This window comes from Carettochelys insculpta, chromosome 29, assembly GCF_033958435.1.
Source record: "Carettochelys insculpta isolate YL-2023 chromosome 29, ASM3395843v1, whole genome shotgun sequence".
Taxonomy (NCBI): domain Eukaryota; kingdom Metazoa; phylum Chordata; order Testudines; family Carettochelyidae; genus Carettochelys; species Carettochelys insculpta.
In genome coordinates, this window is record NC_134165.1 from 10327701 (window position 1) to 10350000 (window position 22300).

Consider the following 22300-nt stretch of genomic DNA (forward strand, 5'->3'; position numbering starts at 1 on the left):
CACTTCAGGCGGCTTAGATGAGTCTAATTTCAGTATTACTGAAGTAATGAGGGTTTCTGACGAAGGCAGTTTGTGAGCAGCGAATCTTCTTTCAAATTACTTTCCCCCATAAAACAGTCTTTTCTCTTTTTGCTCTTGAAATGGGGGAGTGATTGCTAAAATAACTGGTTGTCAACTGAAGATGCGACTCTGTTGTGTTGACTAGACAGCACAAACAAGCCCCCCCTCCAAGCGACTGCTTCCCTCATAGTTTCAATAATTTAACTCCTAACCGTTTGATAGATGAGTGTCACTATGTATGTTCGTTCATATAAAACTACTTAGAGATGTGGGTTTAAATATGATGGATAGACTGCGCTTACAGCTTTTCTTAAATTTTTAAAGAGAACTCTTTTATAAGTTATCTTTCCTCACTCGAACCTCGCAAAGAAAAAAGTGTCTGGGTGTTTTCTAGACAATGGATTCGCTTAGACCTTCATAAAAAAGTTTAGCAAGAGCGCAAGCTGTCATCTGCAAAAGCCCCTTAACCCCTGAAGAGCATAGATGCAGTCTATTGAAGCTAGCGGAAGAAAACTACGGCGCTGTAAAAGTCAGATGAATAAGCCAGAGGATGATACCCCTGTTCAGCCTATTTCAGGACTAATAAAGCAGTTTACCTTAAGTGTCTGCATTCGAAATGGAAAAAAATCTGGAGCGACCATTGTTATTATTTGCACTTTTCATGGCGAAAACGAGAGCACGAGCATATAGTCCACTCCGGAAAACACAATGCAATAGAAGAGCGTGAGTTTGCATGTTATTCTAGAATCCCACGGGGGATAAAGTCCATACTTTAAAATTAGATAGATATATAGATATTCCTTTTCTGTATGCTAGCCTATTATGCATGTTCAAAACGCACACACCTACACACACAATCTGCACTAGAATTCTAAAATTATACACACGTCCTTTCTTACTGCAGATGCACATGCATTTTGCATTTTGCATGTGCATGTTTGAGTTCTGAACACGTATAACAGGCACACACACACAATGTGCGCTGTAATTCTAGAATTATACCTACCCCATCAGACACTATAGAATAGACAAGTACAATAGGCACACACACAATGTGCGCTGTAATTCTAGAATTATACCTACCCCATCAGACACTATAGCATAGACAAGTACAATAGGCACACACACAACGTGCACTATAATTCTAGAATTATACCCACCCTCATCCTTACTGTATATTGTGTGATGAACATGCATAGCAGGCACACCTATAGGCAGCACTAGATTCTAGGATTGTACATACACCCATTTTATTGCATATGTGTAGGCACTATGTATGTCTTTGTTTTGAACGTGTGCACGCGAACCACATCCAATATGCAGTAGGGTTCCAAGTGAAACACGCACTTTCCTATTCCATACGCACAGGGATTGTGCGTGTTTTGAACATTTATAGGTGCACACACGCATACACAAACTGTATTAGATATCTGGAATCACACTTCTCCATGGGCATATTCCATATGGAGGTGGAGAACTGTGGATATAAGTCTATACACGTCAGGGTAGTTTTAATATATAATAAACTGGTTCTTTCCCATTGTACAGTCCTCTTGAGCAGTGCCCAACGTTTTCAATTATTTGAAGCATTTAAATCCTTTAAGCTTGTTGGTTTGGGTTAAGAATGTCCCAAACCCCCGTCTCTTCTCCAGACATAGTTCAGGGCATCAAGATGTATCTTAGGAATCTCCTGTTTGCTTATCTATACTATCATTGTAAACAAGCCGTCACTTTCATACCCACTACTCCTTTATGATGGAGTCCATTTATCAACAGAAGGGAGGGGAAGATACACGGTTCAATAAAGTGAGGGTGGGGGCATATTTGTAATATCCGTATTTCGCAAGGGAACCAAGAAGAAGGAGTGAAGACACCACACTGAGATTTAATTGGGGTAAATTCAGATTCAGATTCAAATATCATCTTCAGGTGCCAGAGAAGCGTCTGATATCTATGTATTGACTCATAAAAAGAATTTCTGATTTTCCATAGGGAAAAAAAAAGCCATTCATTGCTTTCATGACAATTTTCTTCGTTGGATGCTGGTAAAGATTCCCCTTAGTTAATTCTCTTCCCATATAACCCAAGTATGGCTTGTGAATATCTCTACGATGTAGTTAAAGCATATTTTAATGTATACATAATCTCTTTCCGATCTCTCAATCGCTTTATGATAATGGCTCGCAAGTAGCAAATTGCACATGCCTATGACATGAGAAATTCTGAACCTTCTAGGTTATTGAGCAAAGAAGGAGTGAAGGGTTTGCTGAACTTTAGTGCTGTGGAAGACACTTTTGAGACCTTTCAGGAGATCCTCCCAGCTGGAGAAAGTAAAATAAAGATATTTGAGTTTAATACATTGCTATCTCGCTCATTCTCTCACCCCCGCCCCACCACCACCAAGCTATTCCCAGGAAGAACTATAGGTCGCTGTGGACTTGTGTAGGCATGTTTCATACCAGGAGAAGAATTTTAACAATGAATGTTTCTGGAAGCTTGCAACCTGAAAACGGAGTTTTCAAACGAGCTAAGACTCTATATCAGCAAACAATGCTGCATTGGTAATGACAATAACAGGTTTTATTTTCCCCCTGGCTTATTCACCATGTCTAATTACCCACATTTATTGTAGTTGTGCCAAGAGTCAGACATCCTCATTTCCTCTCAACATAACTATAGCTCTAGGTTTTTTGAGCTGTGCTAAGCATGGCGACCTGAATGTATGAAATACTACTTGGGACTCGCGGGCATGCTTGCTTGCTTGCTCATCAGGAAGTGTGTGTGTGTGTGTGCGTGCGCGTGCGTGTGCGGGTGGGTGCGTGTGTCCGTGTGGTTTTCAATAAGTGCATAACAATTTAAGCAACTCAGCCCTTTTAAAATCTTTTTATTATCATTTATTTATTTACGTAATGTCTCACGTATACAATACAAATCCACGGTGCCCAGAAATTGACTTCTGGCAGAAATTGCTACATTCAGAGTTTTGAACACGCAGAACTATGCTTTTACATAAAACAAATGACGCTTTTTTTCCGAGCATGTTGCATTAACAGATAAGTCAAGACAAATAGATAACTATACATTCAGTGCAATTTATTTCTACACTACTTTATAAGCACAATAAAATAATACAATACTGTGCGTTCTCAACTAGGCAGTTTCAGTTGTTGGGAAAAATTTTTCCAAGAAACAAAAAAGCAGCAACAAATACAACAAAACCGCATTACAAATACTTTGAAAGCATGACTCCTTCTATAGGTAGTGAAAAGTACATTACAAGATTTTTTTATTTTTTTTATTATCACCATTTTGTTTTATGCTACTTAGTAGCTTGCATCAGGGCAAAACGCAGCGCTCTCTCTCTCTCCTTCCTTCCATAAATTCTGACCAAGTAAAATTTAGGATATGTAAGCCCCTGGTTGATAATAGATTTGATTATTATTGCAGGTTTCCCTTTAGGTAGTATATTAAGAATTTCGAGTGCTCACACAGTGAAATGGTAAACAGTGCCTATATAAATCATGAAATGTTAGGCTCTTAACCTTCATGTTTTGGCCTACCGAGACATAGGCGTATAGGTATCATCTACACACAGATATCGTCACATATAGCTAATGTGTGCCTGGTGTCAGGTGTGGTCACCTTCCAATCTTCCAATTCAGACAGGCAGCTAAAAAGTTAAATGATAAATGGCTATTAGCATTGAAAATATATAGGTATATAGATATTAAAATAAGCTAAGTCTAGCAGAAAGCAATATCATACTATCCCCCCGATCATGAATGGGGAATACCAAGGGAGAGAAGAAATACTATTCAAACTTACTAAAACAAATACATAAGATGCGTACATTTCTATCTCTATCTATATATCGCTCTCTAGATAGATAGGAGTGGGTTGAGGGTAGATGGGTAGGTGGCATTTGCTTCAATGATTGGATTCTTTGCCCCCCCCCCAATTGTAGTAAAGCCTATATATTTATGAAACCAAAAATGCAGCTATAGGTGTGTATGTGTGTGTGTGTGTGTGTGTGTGTGTGTGTATATATACATATACACACACATACATATATATATATACACATACATATACATACATATATATATATATATATATATATATATACAGCTGTATGTATGTGTGTGTGTGTGTGTATATATATATATATATATATATATATATATATATATATATATACACACACACACACATAGAAAAAGTAGGGGAAGTTCTATGACAATAAAAAAGGCTACAACTGTTTGACAGGTAGTTACTGCTGTGTGAGGCTCTCCATTCTATACTCTATAAAAGCAAATGACCGTCGTAAACATCTCGATTTATCATCTGCCATAAAACGAGACTTCAAGGAGCTGAGAAATCAGTCCTTGCTTTCTTCTTTTTCCTCCTCTTCTTTTTCCTCTTCTTCATTCCCTTCTTCCTCGGGTTTCTCTTCGTCCCTGGCCCCCGGGAGCTTATCTTTGTTGTTTTCTTTTTTCCATTTCATTCTCCTGTTCTGGAACCATATCTTCACTTGTCTCTCCGTTAGTCCCAGGGCGTGAGAGACCTCAATCCGCCGCTTCCGTGTCAAATAAGGGTTGAAGAGGAACTCTTTTTCTAGCTCCAGGGTCTGATACCGGCTGTAAGTCTGCCTGCCACTGCGCCTTCCGGGAGCTATAGAACACAAACAAAATAACTTGTTAGCTCTCTCCTTGTGCTTTTTTTTTTTAACTCCTTGCCTGATCTTTCCTAGAAAAATCTGGGGGTCTTCCTTTCTCTCTGCCTGCAGCCCCTCATGCTATTAAACCAAATAAAACAAACTATGTATTTTAATAATAATAATAATAATAATAATAACAATAACAATAACAATAACAATAATAATAATAAGCCTCATCAGGCTCCTTTCCACACCCACCCCCTCCTTCTGCAAAATATCCATCGCTTGCTTCCCTTTGCAAAGGTAAAATATAACCTCCCAACTTCTTAATGTTTGAGGGATTTTAGCTGGGGTGCTAAAGAAAATGAAATGAGCTATTAATGTTTTTTTAAAAAATCTTATTACTAATGTAACCTCCCCCAGCCCACAGCTCTTCTGCAAGATGTCTAACAATGCTTTCTTTTTGCAAAGGTAGTCCACAAAATATATATTCACAGTTTCCTGATATTTTTGAGCTTCGAGGATTTGCACTTTTGTTGGATTAGCTGCCTCTGCCTTGTGTGTTTGTGTTATCTTGTTATCTTTCTCTGTCTCTCCCCTCCCCTCTCTGTGTATACACATATAGTAATGTGGACCTATGTGTGTGGAGATTATATATATATAGTATTGAAAACAGCTGCACAAATAATATTTTATAGCAACCACAGGAAAACAAAAACAAAAACCAAAGCCTTATGTATCTGAATCTGGTTCTTTCCACTACCTCTTCCATGACTGACTTGTGAGAAAAAAAATCATGGGTTTACTAAGCTATTCTTATAGCTCGAAATTCTGACATACGTAAGGTTACCTATGACTCAAAGCTGAGATAAATAACATTTTCCCACTGTATGTCTAATTTAAGCCTTTTCTGGGCCACAGCCTAAAATTATTTAAAAGCCAAGTGGGTCTTCCTGGGGTCTAGGGGAACTTTATTACTTAGATTGTCCTTTAAAATTAGCACTCAGCAGTCTAACCTTCATATGTTCTGCATTAAGGAGAATTATATGCAACGTTGAGGCTAGGAGAGAGAAACTTGTACTTTGAAGTATTCAGGATTCTGTGCAAACGAGGAATGGTTACAGTTTACTTCCTCAAACAAAGTTCTCTTCAGTCCATTTTCCTTTCTCCCTTTATCTTTTCCTGTCCAGGACAGTAGAATGTTCCGTCACCCTATCCCATTTCAAAGCTCTCAACTAACGTCTCCTTTAAGGTAAACTTTCTTTTAATAGGGTGTCTGTCTATCTATCTATCTACCTATCTACCTACCAACAGATTTAGATCTACCTATCACCTACCATATTTACACACATATATATAAAGTGTGAATAATACTCTTATACAAGCGCCTACCTTTTAGCCTAAGTCTGCAAGCGGTTAAGAAAGGCTATATGACATTTTAGAGAGCTGTGTATTATCCACATGCAAATAACCTCGTGGGAGCTGTATCTTATTGCCTATCCTGAAGGCAAGCAATAAAAAAACAAGTTTTACTTTATTGTGATTTAAGCCCTGTGCACGAGGATCACCTTGCTGCCTCTCTCTAGCAACTGCTGGCTTGTTGGATTGCAAAGGACATCCTAGGAAGAAGAAATGTTATTACAAAACTGCTCGTTCCTCCCCTGCTTTATAGCTATGTCTATATTTTTCATATCTCTCTATGAATATAAATATATATAAAAACAATGAAAAACAGTTAAAGGAGGAGAGAAAAAAAAATGTCCTAACCGTGTGGTCTCATCCATGGGAACATGAGACTGGGAGACGAATTTTGATTTAAATGGCCTTGTCCCTCGCTAGAGTTACTGTTGGAAGACGATTTACAGTCAGGATATTGTACAACCGTCGCCTCTTGCTGGGCACCATAAAGAGATTGCCTTGGTAGAGCTTCATATCCATAGAATTTAGATGCGTCTCCGTGACACGCCAAGGCGCAGGGGTTTTGCTGGTATCCAGAGTTAGAGATGCTGGAGGTTCCGTGATGGAAAAACTCTTGGACGTGGTGGGAAGGGTGTTGGAAGCTGGGAGCCGTAGCGCCCGGACCATAAACCAGAGCATGGCTCCTGCTTACACTTTGTGGAAATCTGCAGTCGTAGTAAGTTGGTTCCAGCGATTCACCGCCTTTGTACTTGGAAAAAAGAGGGTTTACAAAGTAGGAACTCATGACTTTCGCATGAAAAAAAAAGTCTTTAATTCTAGGAGATTACTGCTAGGCTCTCCCTGGGACTGTATAAAGTCCTGATTTTAGTGGCTTTTTTTTTTTTTTAATGAGCTCTCAAAGACGTTTCATAGTGCCTGGGTGTATATACGGCTGCTTTACGCCTCTTAGTGCTCTTGACTTCTCTTGTATCTGTCGGTAGGTAGAGCTCTCTCTCTCTCAGTTTGTCTGTAAGTTGCTCCTTCCCTTTAACACCATAGGCAAATTCCTCAAAATCCCGATGGTGTGGCGCTTTCACACGCGATTTGTACTCATCAGTCTTCCCCACCAAGACAGGCTAGAAAGAAAACGACAAGGATTTGGGGGGTCTCGAAGGGGGTGCAGGGTACGTGGAAAAACCAGACTTCAGCAGGGAAGGGGGGACAAACATACCTAATGAATGAAGGAAGGTTATGAAAGGTGCGCATTAATATCCTTAGGTGCTTTTTGCAGGCGAGCCTCTTCACAGATCTCAGCAAATACATGCGCCGCGAGGTCAATTTAGGTAACCTCAACAGGTAAAAGGAACGCCAGCCAGCCCCGTTCGGTGTCAATAGAAATATTATTTTCGTGGCCGTGTTTTGTTGGGGGCTCGAGCCAAACAGGAAGCCAGTGGGTTACGCATCTAGAGGAAGGTTTTCTCCTCTTCTCTTCTGACACTGAGGATGGGGGTGGGGAGGGTGGTAGGAGTGGGCACCCTATTTAAATCGTGCGTATTTTTGCTGGTGGTGGTTGTCCTTGAGAAAACCGAACACAAACAAACAAACAGAACGGGGGGGGGGGGGGGAAGAGCAGCTGCCCCGTAGGGGACTATGGCTTTGATGGGTGGGTTATTGTTGTCCTATTTTTAAATAAATAAATAAATAGTCTGTGCCCCCCCCCGCCACTTTTGGACCACCAATTGAAAACACGTCGCTGAAAAGAACAGGAAAGCCTCATTTGGAGGCAGCATACTCAGCAATGTATTTTTGTTTTTAAAGAAAGCTACTTTGGAAGAGAGGGAAATGAGGAAGTAGGAACTCTGGCGTGTGCGTGTCGGTGTGGTGGGTTGTCTTTCAAAATAGACTTGTTTCTCAGTCCCAGGCAGCTGTTCCCATCTTTGAATTGTGCAGAGTCTCCGAATGTACCTATTTTCCCCCTCCAGTTTCTCTTCCCCAGGAACGACCATTCATTGAAACCTTTCACTTTAGAGGCTTCATTTTATGACAGCATTAAGGCAGGCAGACCTTTCAATATAGCAGAAGGCGGCAGGGTTTCTCTTAAAAATTGGACTGGGGTGGGAAAAGATTGCGAATGTATGTATTTAATTAATGAGAATGGCGAAATAAATGAATGTAAACACGGAAAAATCCAAGTCACGTCTATAAATTCTGAAGTGATACTAAGGATCAGCGTGTTCCCTTCCAATATTTCCAGCGATCGCTTCAAAATCCTCCCCCTTCTATAGTGCTTCTGAAAATGCAAGTTAATTAATTTCAGAAATGCCCTGAGAAATGCCAACTGCTTTGAAGTGTGCAAGAGTGAAATGCATTTTCACCCCGACTTAGGGAGATAACGCCAGGGCTCCCATTCTTGATTTTAGTGGGAGGGCTCAGTTAAAATAGCTAGCGAGACTGTAATTTAGGTGTATTATTTTTTAAAATACACCTCTTTACAGGAAAGAGAAAACCCGAGCATGCGGAGTCCTCAAATAACGCAAAGGGCTGTATTTCCTGTTTCAATAAGACTCACAAATTGGATTATTATTATTATTATTATTATTATTATTATTATTATTATTATTATTTTACACTCGTACATATGGAAGCGGAGAGCAATTTTCCCCTCATGTCACAGGTTATTACTGAAATGAAAAGATACACGTAAGGTGAACAAATATGACCCCAAATTAAAAATAATGACAAACACGGTAGAATTAGCGTGTCGATTTTTACATGGGCAAACGTTATGTCTCATTAATCCCCTAAAAACAATTTAAAGGGGGTAAATAAGCACCTGGGGATATAAACGCCTTAATTAGCAGCTAACAGTCACTCTGACCATTTTACAGTGATATGATCAAGTAATTCCCCCTTTAAATTCCCGGTAACCGAACATTCTGTACGCGGCAGCCGATTGGTATTTAATGCTAGAGAAAGCAGATCTCTCTTTGTGAAATTAATTTATGCGCCCGAAGTGTTTGCTGCATTTTAAACCGAGTATGGATTCGTGTCCTACCCCAAATATACACAGAATAATGCGGACTATTTGTCGAGAACTATGCGGGCTTAAAAATAAATGTTTACCTTTAAGACCTATGGAAAAAGCACCCTGGTTAAATCAGTTATGTGCAACTCTCTGATCTGCTTAAAAATATCTTGACATTTACGATCCACGGAAAGTGCTGTTCTTTGTCTACATTTTTTTGTTTGCTTGTGTGTGGCTCGGCGCAGGCTGCAGAATGCAGCTGTAGAGGTTTGTCTGTCTGTAAGATTAGACTTTTCATTCTCTGGGTCCTGGGACCGAGTTATTTTTAATTTTCTGATCTTGCTACCAAAAATGTCTGTAATTTCGGGAACTGGTTTTTTGTCTTCCCTCCACCCCCCATAAACGTGTTCAAGAAAAGGTGTTACTTGTGCTGGCTCTAGTAAAGAAAAAGCCTTCAACAAAACAGCTTTATCCGCAAGCCTTTTATATATTTGGACTGGAGGGTGGTTCTGTGTCTCATCTGATAGAACGAACGATTTTTGTTAAAAAAATAGGCAAACAGCGAGAGAGAGAGAGAGAGGGTCTTTTTATTGACACTTTTACCTCCAATCAGCTGTGCTACCACCTTAACAGTTGCTAATGTGTTTGCTTTTCCGATTCACGTTTTAAGCTAATGTATAAGTCATAAGTGAGGGAATTTATACATATTTGTTTTGATTTGTTTTTCTTATAACCTTTTTAGAGGCCTAAAGGTGCCGGAGGATGCCTTGTAAGTTAATGGGCCAAACGACTTCTAATATTGAACAATAGCGCCATCTTGCGTTCCCACGTTATACATAGAGCGAGAGAAAGAGAGAGATCCCCTTTGTCAAAAAGGAGAAGGAACCGTTTCTTCAGCATCAACAGCAGATAAAATCTAAAAGCTAAAGAAAACTGTATGATTGACTAAATTCTGACGTGGCTGTGGGCACCGGGCGTTTTCTAGTAATTCCACGGATTACTGCTTTACCAGCTATCTCTTGAGCCGAGGCCTTAGAAATATGCTGAGATAAGCGATTGTTTCTTCATAATCCTAAGGGTAATACGTTTGCACCCATTATTTCGGTGTCTTCTTTTTCTGTTCGGGAGCCCAATTAATCCCCCACCCCATCCTGCGTATACACCCCGACAAACACAGAGGCGCACCATCTCGCCTCCAAACTCCAGGGCTTTTCTCAGTTTTAATTTAGGGTGGCGTTTTCCCTCCCTGAGCCAAGGGGGTCTGTTGTTTGTAGTTTGTAGACAAAACATTCCAATAACCCGGTTTCAAAGAGAAAAGCACCCACCTTCGTTAAACCATAAAACAATTAAACCCAGACGTCTAGCCAGTTCCGTGGTCCTGTTTTGTTCACTTCCATTCAGCACACAGAGCAGGGAGACAAACAGAGTTGTAAAATGGGCTTTTTCCACACACCCCCCCTCCTGCGGAAATGTACCTATGGTCAGCTTTCAAAGCGGTAGTATCCTGTCTTTTTTGTGTGCGTTACAAAAGGGCCTTTTTTTTTAAAGGGAGCAGGAAAATATATACACAGAGATGCAAACCATATGCCCAAGGAATATCTTCCCTTTGAGGATTATTGTTACCGTCGTGAAGAGCCATACTCACCGCAAGGTTTTGAAAATGTGCCTCTCACCGTCTCTCTCTCTTTTAAATCGCGTTGTATCTTTTCTTTCTTTTCCCCCCCTCTTATCGAAAGACTAAGGCTTCCCAACTGCAGGGCAATTCAATGCCGGCTCAGTTAGCCTCCGCTATCGCCCAGCGGACAAATGACACTTAAAATTATGGGCCAGCTAAGAGCCTTGCACATGAACTGCAACTGCAGCAGGGTTTAAAACAAAACAGCCCACCACCAACAAAAGAAACCCCTCCACGTGCCCAGTGGGGTTTTTGCCGGAGTAAAGACTGCAGGATGGGGAAGGGGAGAGAGGTCCTCTTTGGAGCTGAGGGCCGGGTGACTGAGGCTTATGGAGCAGTTCTTTTCCAGGCGCATGAAAGAGTTGCAAGACCTGAAAAGTCCCACCCCAGAAGTGGAAGCATTCCTAGTAAAAGGGGGGGATTTTCTTCTTTTGCCCATCCGAGGTGGCCAAGCCGTTTGGAAACCTGATGGCTTATTTTTGTCGAGTTCTGGCGGGCAGAGTTAAAACCGGAGGAGGACGGCTGGAGGGAGTGGGGGAAATACAAGACCCTTTCGGGTTTGGGACGGCTGGGGTCTGTTTTGTTCGGGGGCGGGAGGCTGATTTGGGGGAGGGTGTCCCTTCCTTGGTGGCGGTGCCCCAGCGCCTTTTAACCTGCTCATGACTGCGGACTCCAGAAGACGCCCCAGCCAGAAGGAGCAGCGGCCTTGGGCTTTGAATGAACTCCGCTTTTCGCTTGTGCATTGCTCCAGCTGAGCTACCCCGGGATCCGTCCCTCCGCCGCCCTTAAAAACCAGCCAGGACGCCTCCAAAGCGAGAGTCCAACTCAGTAAAGGGGAGGGGGACAAAACTTCGGGGAAGGACTATTCAAAGGGCCATGTTGTCTGAGGTCGGCGGGGACTGGATTCCAGAGATCTGATTTCGGGGCACGCTCAGAAGGCGAACCAACCCACCCTGCTACCCCGCTCTGCTTCTGCTCGCCGGGTGTCATTAAAGACAGCCACCTAGGAGAAGTGTGGGGGTGGGTTACACCCCCTCCCTCGCTGAGCATTGTTCTTCTCCCCCCCCCAGTCCCCCGCTCTTCTTGTCTCTCGTCTCTTGCAGCCGCTGAGCATCCATCCCTCGCTCCCGCCCGCTAAAAATGTCCGGTGACAGCCTGGGCGAGCCCCCTCTGCGCCACCGAAATGGCCAGGGACCGCGCCAAGGACAGAACCTCGCTACCCGGCGGAAAGGGGTCCAGCTGAGTGCCCCCCGCAAAACTCTCCAGCCCTCTGGGGTGGGGGGGGGACATAACCTATTTTATTTAGACCGAGAAATTCTCCCCTCCAACACCCACCCCCCTATTTTAAGCACCGATTTTTCAGTATATTCTCCTCCCTCCCCGATTATTTTTGACTTGGCAACCTTACCTCCTCCGAGCTACAGAAACCTACTATCCTGGCACCTCCTTCATATTGCAGGAAAGTTGCCATCCAGGCGGGTGTCAAACAGACGCGGCCCCGCCAACGCGCTTTCCCGGCGTAGATATTTAATCTTTTACATATACTTCGATTGCCCGCGGCTATAAATTACCACAATTATCCCCAGCGAAAAATTTACGGCACGTATAACCCTTACCTAAACGCTTTTTATGATTGTACTATTAAATACAAAATGTTGTGAGCGGAAGCCGCGTCTTTTCTCTACTCACTCATCTGCCTTCGCTTCCTGTAATAAGGTGGATTTCCAATCCCATCTCCAGAGCCTGCAATATGGCTCAGGGATGGGTTGTTTGTTTGTTTTTTTTTCTGGGTGGGTTTTTTTTTTTTTAAACCAGCGATTTAGCCACTGGGGTAAGGCAGGTGGGACCCTTAGCCAAATAAACGCTGAGCTGTTTCTGAGATGGAGTTGAAATAAAAGACACCTGCATGGAAAGGTTTTTTTTTTTTTCCTTTTTTTTTTGGGTGTGTGTGTGTGTGTGTGTGTAACGTTAAGTATATATTTACATAGAGCTGTTGTACTATAGGGAACATAACAATATTACAGAACAGGTCTGAGAGACAGGAATAAAAATACACAAATAAGTACACCAGACCAACACTATGACAGAACATTTCTGAGCTTTGTTCCTCCTGTTGTACAAAATATGCACTCACAAAGTCATGAAATTAAAAAAATAAAACACCAGAGAAGTTTAACTTATGAAATAAAATACTAAAAAAAAAAATAAAAAAAAATTCAAGTACTTTTCTCTCTCTCTTTTTTGTTTGTTTTGTTTTGTTTTCCAAAAAGGACCCCAAATCTTTTTTATTTTAGTTGCGTTTTTCGAAAAGCCCGGTGTCCCCACAAGCTTGGCTGTGTTGAACTAATTCTAAACACCGATTAGCACATTCAAAGTCAGAAACATTTCGAACCAAACCCAACGGCTTTCCTGGCCTCCCTCCCCTCCCCTCGCTTCTCTTGCATTGATTCGACTTTGACAACTTCATTGCTGCTCCTTATCGGTTTTTTCTTTATTCATTTTCTTCATTTTCATCCGCCTGTTCTGAAACCAGATTTTGACTTGGCGTTCAGTGAGATTAAGAACTCTGGCCACTTCGTACCTCCGGTCCCGTGTGAGGTACATATTGAATAAAAACTCTTTTTCCAGTTCCAGGGTCTGATATTTTGTATAAGGGCATCTTTTCTTCCTTGTAGACCGGGCGTGAATCCAATTTGCGACCGGATTGCCTGGGGGAAATTATTTAAAAAAAATAAAATAAAATAAAATAAAATAAAATCATCGATTTCAACAGCTGGCTTCCTCACACCCAGAGATTTTTTTTTCTAGAATAAACTTGGTTCATTAGGAAATAGCAGGTAAATATTTTAAAGAAACCCTCGGAAGGCATTAATGTGTTTATTTTGGGGAGGGGGGCATTTCCTTTCCTTTTACTCGTGCTCTCAGATAAAAAGTTTCAGTAAATAAAACCCTAGCAATGGGTTTAAAATAATAATCATCCCCTAGCAGGAGTAATCTAAGAACATAGTCATAAAAAGTAAAAATTCCCACCATTTTATAGGCCTATAAACTCTCTTTACAACCTCTGCTCTCCAATACCTTCTCCAGAACCATACCAGTCCTGGAATGACTAGCTTATTTGATTTGATTTGATTTGATTTTTTTTAATATATAGAGGATGCCACAGAATAAATCTATTGGCTCAAAAATCCTCTCTTTGAGCCTAAAAGACTTTCCTGTCTGCTACCCCAGTCTCACTTTGTCAGAACGAAAAAGGAAAAAAATCACGCTCTTTTATCTTTAGAATCATCTCCTTGAGCCAACTTTGGGCTTTTTAAAGAGCCCTTTGCTAGCAAAGGAGAATGTTTCCCTTGATCCTACTACTTATTTTATCACAGACCTACTGGATAGAATCATGCAGGGATACTAACGCTGTGTGTGCACACATCTAGAGGTACATATGGGGACACACCGACACACTCAGACTCACAATTCACAATTTATACATCCCCATTTCATCAGATTGCTAGGCCAGGAAGCTTAATAAACACATGGCGTGCTTGTGTGTGCGCGTGTGTACGTGTGGGTACATGCATACACACTCCCACATACATAAGTGGACGTTTATTCTAGTTCCACCCGATTTGGAATTACACTTTCTTTGGCGCCCGGTGAGTTGCCTTGCTGGACTCCGGGCACTGTCAGAAGCCACTCATTGCCTTACAGAGGCACATGTTCATTCTGGGATGAACAATTTGGAGTGGAAAAAGAGCGATTACATTTGCCAGGGTGCAAGGGGCGTCTGGCGCATCAGATCCCCTGCATTGCTCAAGTGGTTTTTTTTTTTCCCTTCCCACTTGGACTAAAGAAGACAGAGCTTTTTTCCTCCCCAAATGTTCGGCCCAATACCTTGCTTACGGCTGCATTTCGCCCTTATCTACCCCCCTAGACCCTTTATAACGTTCTTCGTCCAAATATTACCCTCTGCTTAGCACTCCGTCCAGGGAAACTACCTTTTCCTGTCTTCCCACGTGTTTGGAGTATTTTATGAATATTTCCACTACTGAGTATTTTTAAAGTCACGGAGATGCCTCTCTCTATTTATCCCTGGACATTTCCCCCCCACCCACCACCACCACCACCACCACCACCACCTCTCCATCTCGCTGAAATAATTCTCATTTAGAGGGGACTCCTCTTGATATCTGAGAGGCAGGAGTTTGGGTGCAAAAAGGCTGGGTTCGGGCAATTTTACCGAACCACTAGATTCCATCCCCCCACCCCCTTTTGCAATGCAATGAAAATGAAACTATTTTGTCCTGAGGTTAGACGAGCAGGGTTTTTAAACCCGGGTCTTCCTGCATATCTGGAGTTTTAGGACAGGGCCCTCTAAGGTAATTTCATTTTATTGACTACTGTACGAGAGGGTCGTAATGCCTCCCCGGTTGTAAACAAGAATGACTTCAACTTACTAGGGTCTAATTCGTTCTTTTCTTCTTTGTGTTTGCCCGAAGCGACTGCCTCCGATTCCGGAGAGGGTATAGTCTGCGGAGGTCGGTCTCTGAGATCACCCGGGGATCCGTACATGTAATCCGGATAACTACGCCCGTCCACCGGGCCACATTCCGCCCTTCGGCCGGGGAAAGCGTCCGGCTTCAGCCCGTAATGCCTGCTGCTGGGTGGGAAGCCAGGGAAGGACACAGCGCCTGAGATGGGTTCCAACCAAGAGCGCATATACCTGGTGTCAGCCCCAATGTGAGGCTGGTGCGTATACGGATGGTAAACCACAGAAGACTGAGAATGCACTGGAGCCCATGAAGTAGTAAAAACGGCCGGTTTAGGGGCAAAACTGCAGGATGGAAAGTCTGCACAGTCCGGTACTAATCCCGAAGGTCTAGCGGCTGCAGGGTGAGAGCCAGTGGCTGGGAACCTTGACGCCAAGAGCTCTTCATTCTCATGACTTATCAAGGAATCTACATAATAGTTGCTTATGGGACCAGAAGCCGACATGTTCCCCCCTCTTTTACATTCATAAGATTATTGTATGAACTGTATGTGTACTTTTTATCTTCTCATAGAACAATCAGGGCAGGTAATTATTTTTTCAGCCTTTCCCAGTGTGCTATTGGCTCGCGGCTCTCACGTGATTGTATTTACCCAAAAATACAGTGTGGATCACTCCGCAGGTCTTTTTTTTTTTTTTTTTTTTTTTTTTTTCGGTAATAGAGACGAGGCGACCTGGCTTTTCATAAACCTCTCGAAATAATGCAGATATTAGAAGCAATTCCTCTTGCATTTCATTAACCAAAGGGGGCTCTCCCGCAGTGCCTGCCTTAAAGAGCTGTCCTGCTAGGCAGCTTATAAGGTACGTGTGTAAGGTACCTCAGGAACTATTTCTTGACGTAATTTGTCTCTGTCTGTCCTTTGCTTCTGCAGCTTGTATTCTATAATGGATACATTAAATTGAATATCACTAAAAAGGGCTGGGATCAAAGTGTAAGAGAGTTGGGCTGCCCTCCTATTTCAGCACCACCCGAGGACGAATCTTGTTTTAGGCTGCTTTCGCCTAAAATGAAATGGACTTTTTTGTCATCTGCTACAGCGAAGTATATTCATCACCCCTGCTTAGGAGCAAGAAATCTGTTGGTCACATGCAAATCTATTTTTTTTAATAACTATCTTCTGGAAAGGCAAAGGTAACCTTGTACAACATGAGTGGAAAATAACCACCTCCCTTCCCACCCCCCCACCCCCCAAAAAAGAAAAAAGATGGCTTTTGCAGACTCTATCTGAATTATTCGACTAGTAGCCGTGGATGTTTTTATGTCCTTCAATAAAAATTTTACGAGGATCATTTGATTGTTCATAAACGTGTCTTTCATTAAATAAAACTGTACGAGTGAGTTTCAGCTAACAGAAAAATCTGAGACTGGAAAAACCTGAATATTTTACAACAAGCAAGCATGTACACTTGACACTTCCTATTATTATTATTTTAATGCCTGGGAACTTTTTTTGCCAAATTGATTGAAGTAGTTTGGGTTCTGGTTCTGGGGATTCTATTGTATTGTATTTTATTTTTTGGCCTTTCATTCCTAACCTTGGGGTTGTGTTTTGAAAGAAATTAACCTTTCTTTTGCAGAGAAAGGCAGGTAGGTAAATAGATCACGCCCATTGGATTCGGAAAGAATGGAGTTAGTGGATTTCCCTGGAAGATGGGGAAAAGAATAAACCTACACAGCAACACCACTTATTTATTCTTCTTTTAAAAAAGGCGGGGGGGGGGAATATGTGGATTATCTAGGGCTGGCAGGACATATGATCACTTGGAATTTCATTGCAACTGGAGTGGGATGAAGGCTCAACATTTTGCAAGAGCAAGAAAAGTGGAACCTGCGATGGTGATGATGGTTTCTTGCAGAGCGAGCCAGATAGACAAGGCGAGAGAGAGAGAGAGAGAAAGAGACAGAGAAGGGCATGAGCCCGTTAGTGGTGCAGCCCCAGTGACATACACTATGGACAGTGTCTGCAAGTCCCCTGAACACACATGACTTGAATGCTTTTTTCCCCTACTTTGTTCCATAGGAAATTCGAGCATGGAGAAAAAAGCAGATACGGGCATAAATATGAGTTAATACACCACGCTGCTTAAAAGAAAAAGCTCCCAGCGCCTAGAAAGTTACAGCCTCAGAAAAGATCACGCCTGCACCTTCTTTCCAAAGTTCCCAAGAAACAGCCACAGGTCTGTCCTAGTTTGTGGTGGAAATGTATTTAATTCTGACAGGGCACCGCTTTCAATAGAAGTAGACCTCGCTTTGTGGGGGTGAAAATCCAGATTCGGACAGAGGCTGGGAAATCTGGAGACATCATCTCGTTCATTCCAAGAATTTATTCCCATTCCGTTGCTAACCCTGTGTTTTATGTGAGCCCTTAAAGAGGGATATTCCTACAGGAGTCCAACGTCCCCTTTGGCCTCTATTGAGTTCAATTTATTTGTCAATCAAAAGTCTCTAGTGACGGCTGTTTTTATGCTCACGAGGGAAAAAATTATACTCATCATTCTTTCTCTAGGTCCCTTTTGGTTAAATACTCTCCACGTAAGACGGCTAATATGCTGTGAGGGAAAAACGTGGAGGTGTAAAAGAATCTTGTCTTTGGTACATGGATGAATTATTGTAAATGGAGCCTTACAAAAGAATGGGTGTCTCTGGACATATATACAGAATGAAACAGAGAGAGATGTGTGAGTGTACAGAGGGATAGACAGAGAAGAGGCGAGAGTGCAAAGAGGATTGGTGGAGGAAAAAATAGGAAAAAATGACAGAATAGACAAGATATGAAATACATAACGAGCAGGCTTATAAAAACGCGGAGTCTTAAATAAATAAAAGCAGCTCCTGGAACCTTAACACAAGCAGAGAAGGTCTCCAATGTAGTTGTGAAGGGTGCATTTTTGGTGTGACACAAAGGAAAACATTGCTGGAGAAGATTTCTTTTATGTACAGGGGAACCTCCATCCAACAGAATTGTTATCTCTCCATAGGGCCGAACAGGTTTTGTTTTGTTTTTTAAAGGGAATCATAACATTTGCAACTCCAGCTCATTTCATTCAAGGAGAAGAATGCTTTGAGAAATTCCCCGGTTCAAAACAGAGACAGCTCATCTTACAGTAGAGTAAAAACATGGCTTAGCCTAATATTATCAGAACACTTAGCTGTGTAATTGCAGAACCTAACTCTGCAGCGAAGTCAAACATTGCTCACTGATGTTTCTGTCTGGGTTAGGTAGATAAGCGAAAGGTTTCATGAATAAAATCGAGTCTCAAAGCAGGGCAGAGAAGCTCATAGGTTGAAAGAGATTTCTTTCAAGGCTTCCAACCGGAGGTGAACACTACCATTAAAACACCCTTTTGCTACACAATCAATACCCGCATGGCTGTCTTGCAGCATTGGTGAAGTTTCTGGACACGCTCAGAGGAGATGTGATTCTGTTTCCAGAAGTGCCTCGCTATTTGTTCAATGGGAAATGATGTTGGACTATCATCTCTCATGCAGGCTGTCTAATCTCCATCCCCTCTGAGCCTGAAAGCAAAAACTTCTTTGCCTTTCACGAAACCATCACTGGAAAAGACCAACAATACGAAATTTGGGGGGAAATAGCCCCAAAAGAGATGTGTATTTGTGACGTTAAAGACAGCGCACGCCATTGTTTATTTGATTGATCACTGACCTGACACATTTAGTTTTGACACCTTTGGGAGCGAAATTATTTCCATTCGCTTTGGTCCCGTGGTGTGTGTGTGTGTGTGTGTGCGTGTGTGCGCGCGCGTGTGTGTGTGTGCAGTTTGCAGAGCTCCATGCCTCCTCTGGTTTGCTTGCACATAACTACTGATCTTTATTCTGTCTTGCCCGTTTGCTTTGATAATCTTTCCCAGATTTCAAAGAGGAGATACAAAAAGCCCCGGACCCTGGCGTTGCAGCTCAGTGACCAAGCATTTATTTGTCAATAACTTTACAAACCAGCTGCCTTGAAGGCTACTTTGGAACCCTCCCCCGCCCCAGCCACTAGAAATAAATAAATAAACGCACAAATCCCACCACCCCCTGGTTGCAATTCAAGGCCTGCAGAACCCTCGGTAGTTCTCCACCCAGGAGCTCGAGGGCAGCTGCCCGGATTTGCACCCTGAAGCTGGGGAGGAGAAGAGAGCGGTGCTCTTTATAGATAAGCACTTGCAACTCTCTGTGGGCTACCGGCTGCCCGAGGGAGACATTGAAGGCGGGAGTTGGATCGCTAAACTCCAGCGAGGGCCTGGGGATTAGCAGAGACCACCCCACCCTTGACAGGCAGACAAACAGAGCGACTCCAAAAACGCATTCCTCGCTTCCACTTGGTTCCATTAACACTGTCAAGTTCGGATTAAAAATCTATTTTCCCCCCGTTCTTTTCCTCAGCCCCCCTGGGCGCACACACAGCCGCACAAGTACACACAACACAAACGCAGGCACACACGGCGCATCCCAGCACCCGCGTCCGGTGCTGTGTTCTTATCTCTTCGTAAAGAAAACGAAACCAACCGCAAAGACAGCACCGAGGTAACACCCGAGCGAGGAATATTTTAATCCCTACCCAGCGGAAAGTTCACCCCCGCGTCGCATCGCTTTCACTTGTTATATTTTCCTTATCCTTCCTCCTTTCCGCCCCTTCTCTGCCGTTCCCCAATTTTTCTTTCTTTTGTGCTTACCCAGCCTCCCCTTGTCTCTTATGAAGAAAAAAGGAAGTACACAATGCGTTGGACTGCATGAATGTAGAGCAGACAGTCTGAGGCCAGGAGGGAAAAAAATCTCCTGCTCGCCTACGTGGCTTTTATTTGTCATGTTCTTTACCTTTTTAAAATCAGTCAGGGGAAAGGAAAGGCCACTTTCAGCAAAGTAGTACACAGCGATGCAGCCGGCGGCTGTTTTGTTTTCCAAATTTCTTTGGCTACTTTCATATCATATTTCTTCGGGGGGGTGGGTTAAAGCTGGTGGACGGGAAGTATCTTTAACACAACAGATTATTGACAAGAATGGCCTCAAAGTGCCTTTCTATGGACATAATATTTAAGTGTATGCTCCTCCCCTCACCCCAAGGAAGGGAGGACCAGGGAACAGGTAAAGAAATTGAATGTTCAATTTAAAGTTTACTGTAGAGGAGGTTTTGGGTTGTTTTTGTACCTGTTTAAGGGCTACTCACACCTCGTTTTGTTGCTAAGAATTTTGCTGGACGTTATAACTTTGGATTCCAGACTCCTTAGTGTCAGCGACAATAAATTCCGAAGTGCCATTAAAGCCCGGGACCCATTTATTTAACTATGTTATGGTGGCTTTCCAAAAATGTCGGGTTTCCACTAAACAAATCCCATTACAGACGTTCCCAGATGGAAGCTTGTCTAAAGCACGGGAAAGTGGGGGGAAAATCTTTAAATTACACGAAGTGTTAATCTCCCAGGCATCTTAAGCTATCTTGGTTTAGGGTGTGCGATATGAAGTACAGGTCAACAAAGGGGTGGGGGGGAAGAGAGACATTTTCCAAAGAAGCAAATTAAAAGAACAGCAGGAAAACAAGCCTGAACCCAAAGAGTAGAACTGTACACTGCCTGAAGAAACATATTTCTATACGGCTCCCTGTACATTTATTACATTTCTGTCAGACACCCTGTAATTAGCATAAATAACTATAGTTCCAAGCAGCAACTTTTTTGTCTGCAGATTCTACGGTTCAGGCTGCCCGGTTGCACTCCGGCGAGAAGGAAGGATAATCCAAGGTGTTATGAGACAAGCATGCACCCCAAGAGGACAAATAACTTGGCTTTCTTTATTAAAAAAAGAGGGCGTTTCAGCTTAAGGCGATGGCTTGCATCTGAGTATAAACCTCACGAGCTCTGGGCCTTGTTTAATGATACCTGCCTGGGGCAGACCAACCTACTGCTTAACCTGCCTTGGTCGACATCAGAGTGAACTTTCTTGCTAAACAAATGAAACACCCCACCTCTCCCCCTCCCACACCCAAAGCTTTGATTTGACTCTGTGAGTGGCTCCCCAGGACGGTCTGCACACCCCACGAGCGGGGGGCCAAACACCACGGCGGCTCGGAGAGACGCCCCAAGACACCTCTAACAGCCTTTAGGAGAAGGATTTGAGAGTGGTTAGAAAATTCCGCATACCCACGCCGGTGGATTTTCCAAACCTATCGCAGCCCCGCATCTTCCTGGAAGCAAAACCCTCAAGCTTAGGAGAGACGAATGAAAGAAGGAGGAATATATACATCTAGATAGATAGATAGATTCCATACGTATATAGCTGCTTTTCTGAGAACAGCAACAAAATGGAGGCGCCTATAAGCAAACCTTAGCTTCCCTGTTACGAATTCACAATCTCCTACTAACTTCTAACCCTATTTTTCTTCCCCAGAAGGTATTTTCTTAAAGCGCCACAAAATCACCAGAGGCAGCAATGAACACAATGCAAAGGGACCCGTAGACCCACAGACAAAGCCTCCAGGTTGCAAAATAACACCTGCTGAGGGAGAGAGCGTTATGCGAACATAGGCAAGAAAAATGACATCCTCTACCATATAGCAATATTGCTAATATTTTACCCTGAGAACAGCAGCATCAGAAAGCGGGTGCATATTGAATTACAAAGCAAACAACATGATATGAAGTGAGATGAACGCGAACAGCGTGGCGTCTGTTTGACTACCCATGTTTTTTACATAGAAAACAGGAAAATTTTACACAAAATTGTTAAAGCCAATAAATTTCCCTTCTCACGCCTTCTGATCTAATATCATAATTAAAAACCCAGTAGGGGAGGTTTTAACTTTTATTGCATTTCTGGAGTTGGGTTGCTCAACATAGATTAACGTTTCCCTTCCATCTCTCTACAGGGATGGAACCTTTGGTATAAAATCAATCTTAATATCTACCGAACAGATATATTTTCGTAGGCATGCTGTTAGAGGAAAG

At 42.6% G+C, this 22300-nt stretch overlaps 2 protein-coding genes across 2 annotated transcripts; both read right to left on the bottom strand.

The window, feature by feature from the left end:
• Positions 1 to 4289: 4289 nt before the first annotated feature.
• HOXC8 (homeobox C8) lies at positions 4290 to 7310 on the bottom strand. The gene is made up of 2 exons (XM_074979844.1): positions 6485 to 7310; positions 4290 to 4731 (listed from the first exon to the last, which is right to left on the bottom strand). Exons 1-2 carry the CDS (start codon positions 6918 to 6920, stop codon positions 4439 to 4441), a joined length of 729 nt encoding a protein of 242 aa, XP_074835945.1. The 5' UTR covers positions 6921 to 7310; the 3' UTR covers positions 4290 to 4438.
• Positions 7311 to 12495: 5185 nt separating this feature from the next.
• On the bottom strand, positions 12496 to 15838 carry HOXC9 (homeobox C9). Its single transcript, XM_074979841.1, has 2 exons — positions 15267 to 15838; positions 12496 to 13523 (listed from the first exon to the last, which is right to left on the bottom strand). The coding sequence occupies exons 1-2, from the start codon at positions 15802 to 15804 to the stop codon at positions 13279 to 13281; spliced, it is 783 nt and encodes a 260-aa protein (XP_074835942.1). The 5' UTR covers positions 15805 to 15838; the 3' UTR covers positions 12496 to 13278.
• Between the last annotated feature and the right edge of the window lie 6462 nt (positions 15839 to 22300).

Excerpts from the sequence above, each read along its gene's own strand:
- HOXC8 (XM_074979844.1), bottom strand. The coding sequence starts at position 6,920 with ATGAGTTCCTACTTTGTAAACCCTCTTTTTTCCAAGTACAAAGGCGGT. Across the intron at positions 4,732-6,484 it reads CCCATGGATGAGACCACACG|CTCCCGGAAGGCGCAGTGGC; the intron begins GTTAGGACATTT and ends TGTGTTCTATAG.
- HOXC9 (XM_074979841.1), bottom strand. The coding sequence starts at position 15,804 with ATGTCGGCTTCTGGTCCCATAAGCAACTATTATGTAGATTCCTTGATA. Across the intron at positions 13,524-15,266 it reads AAAGAACGAATTAGACCCTA|GCAATCCGGTCGCAAATTGG; the intron begins GTAAGTTGAAGT and ends AATTTCCCCCAG.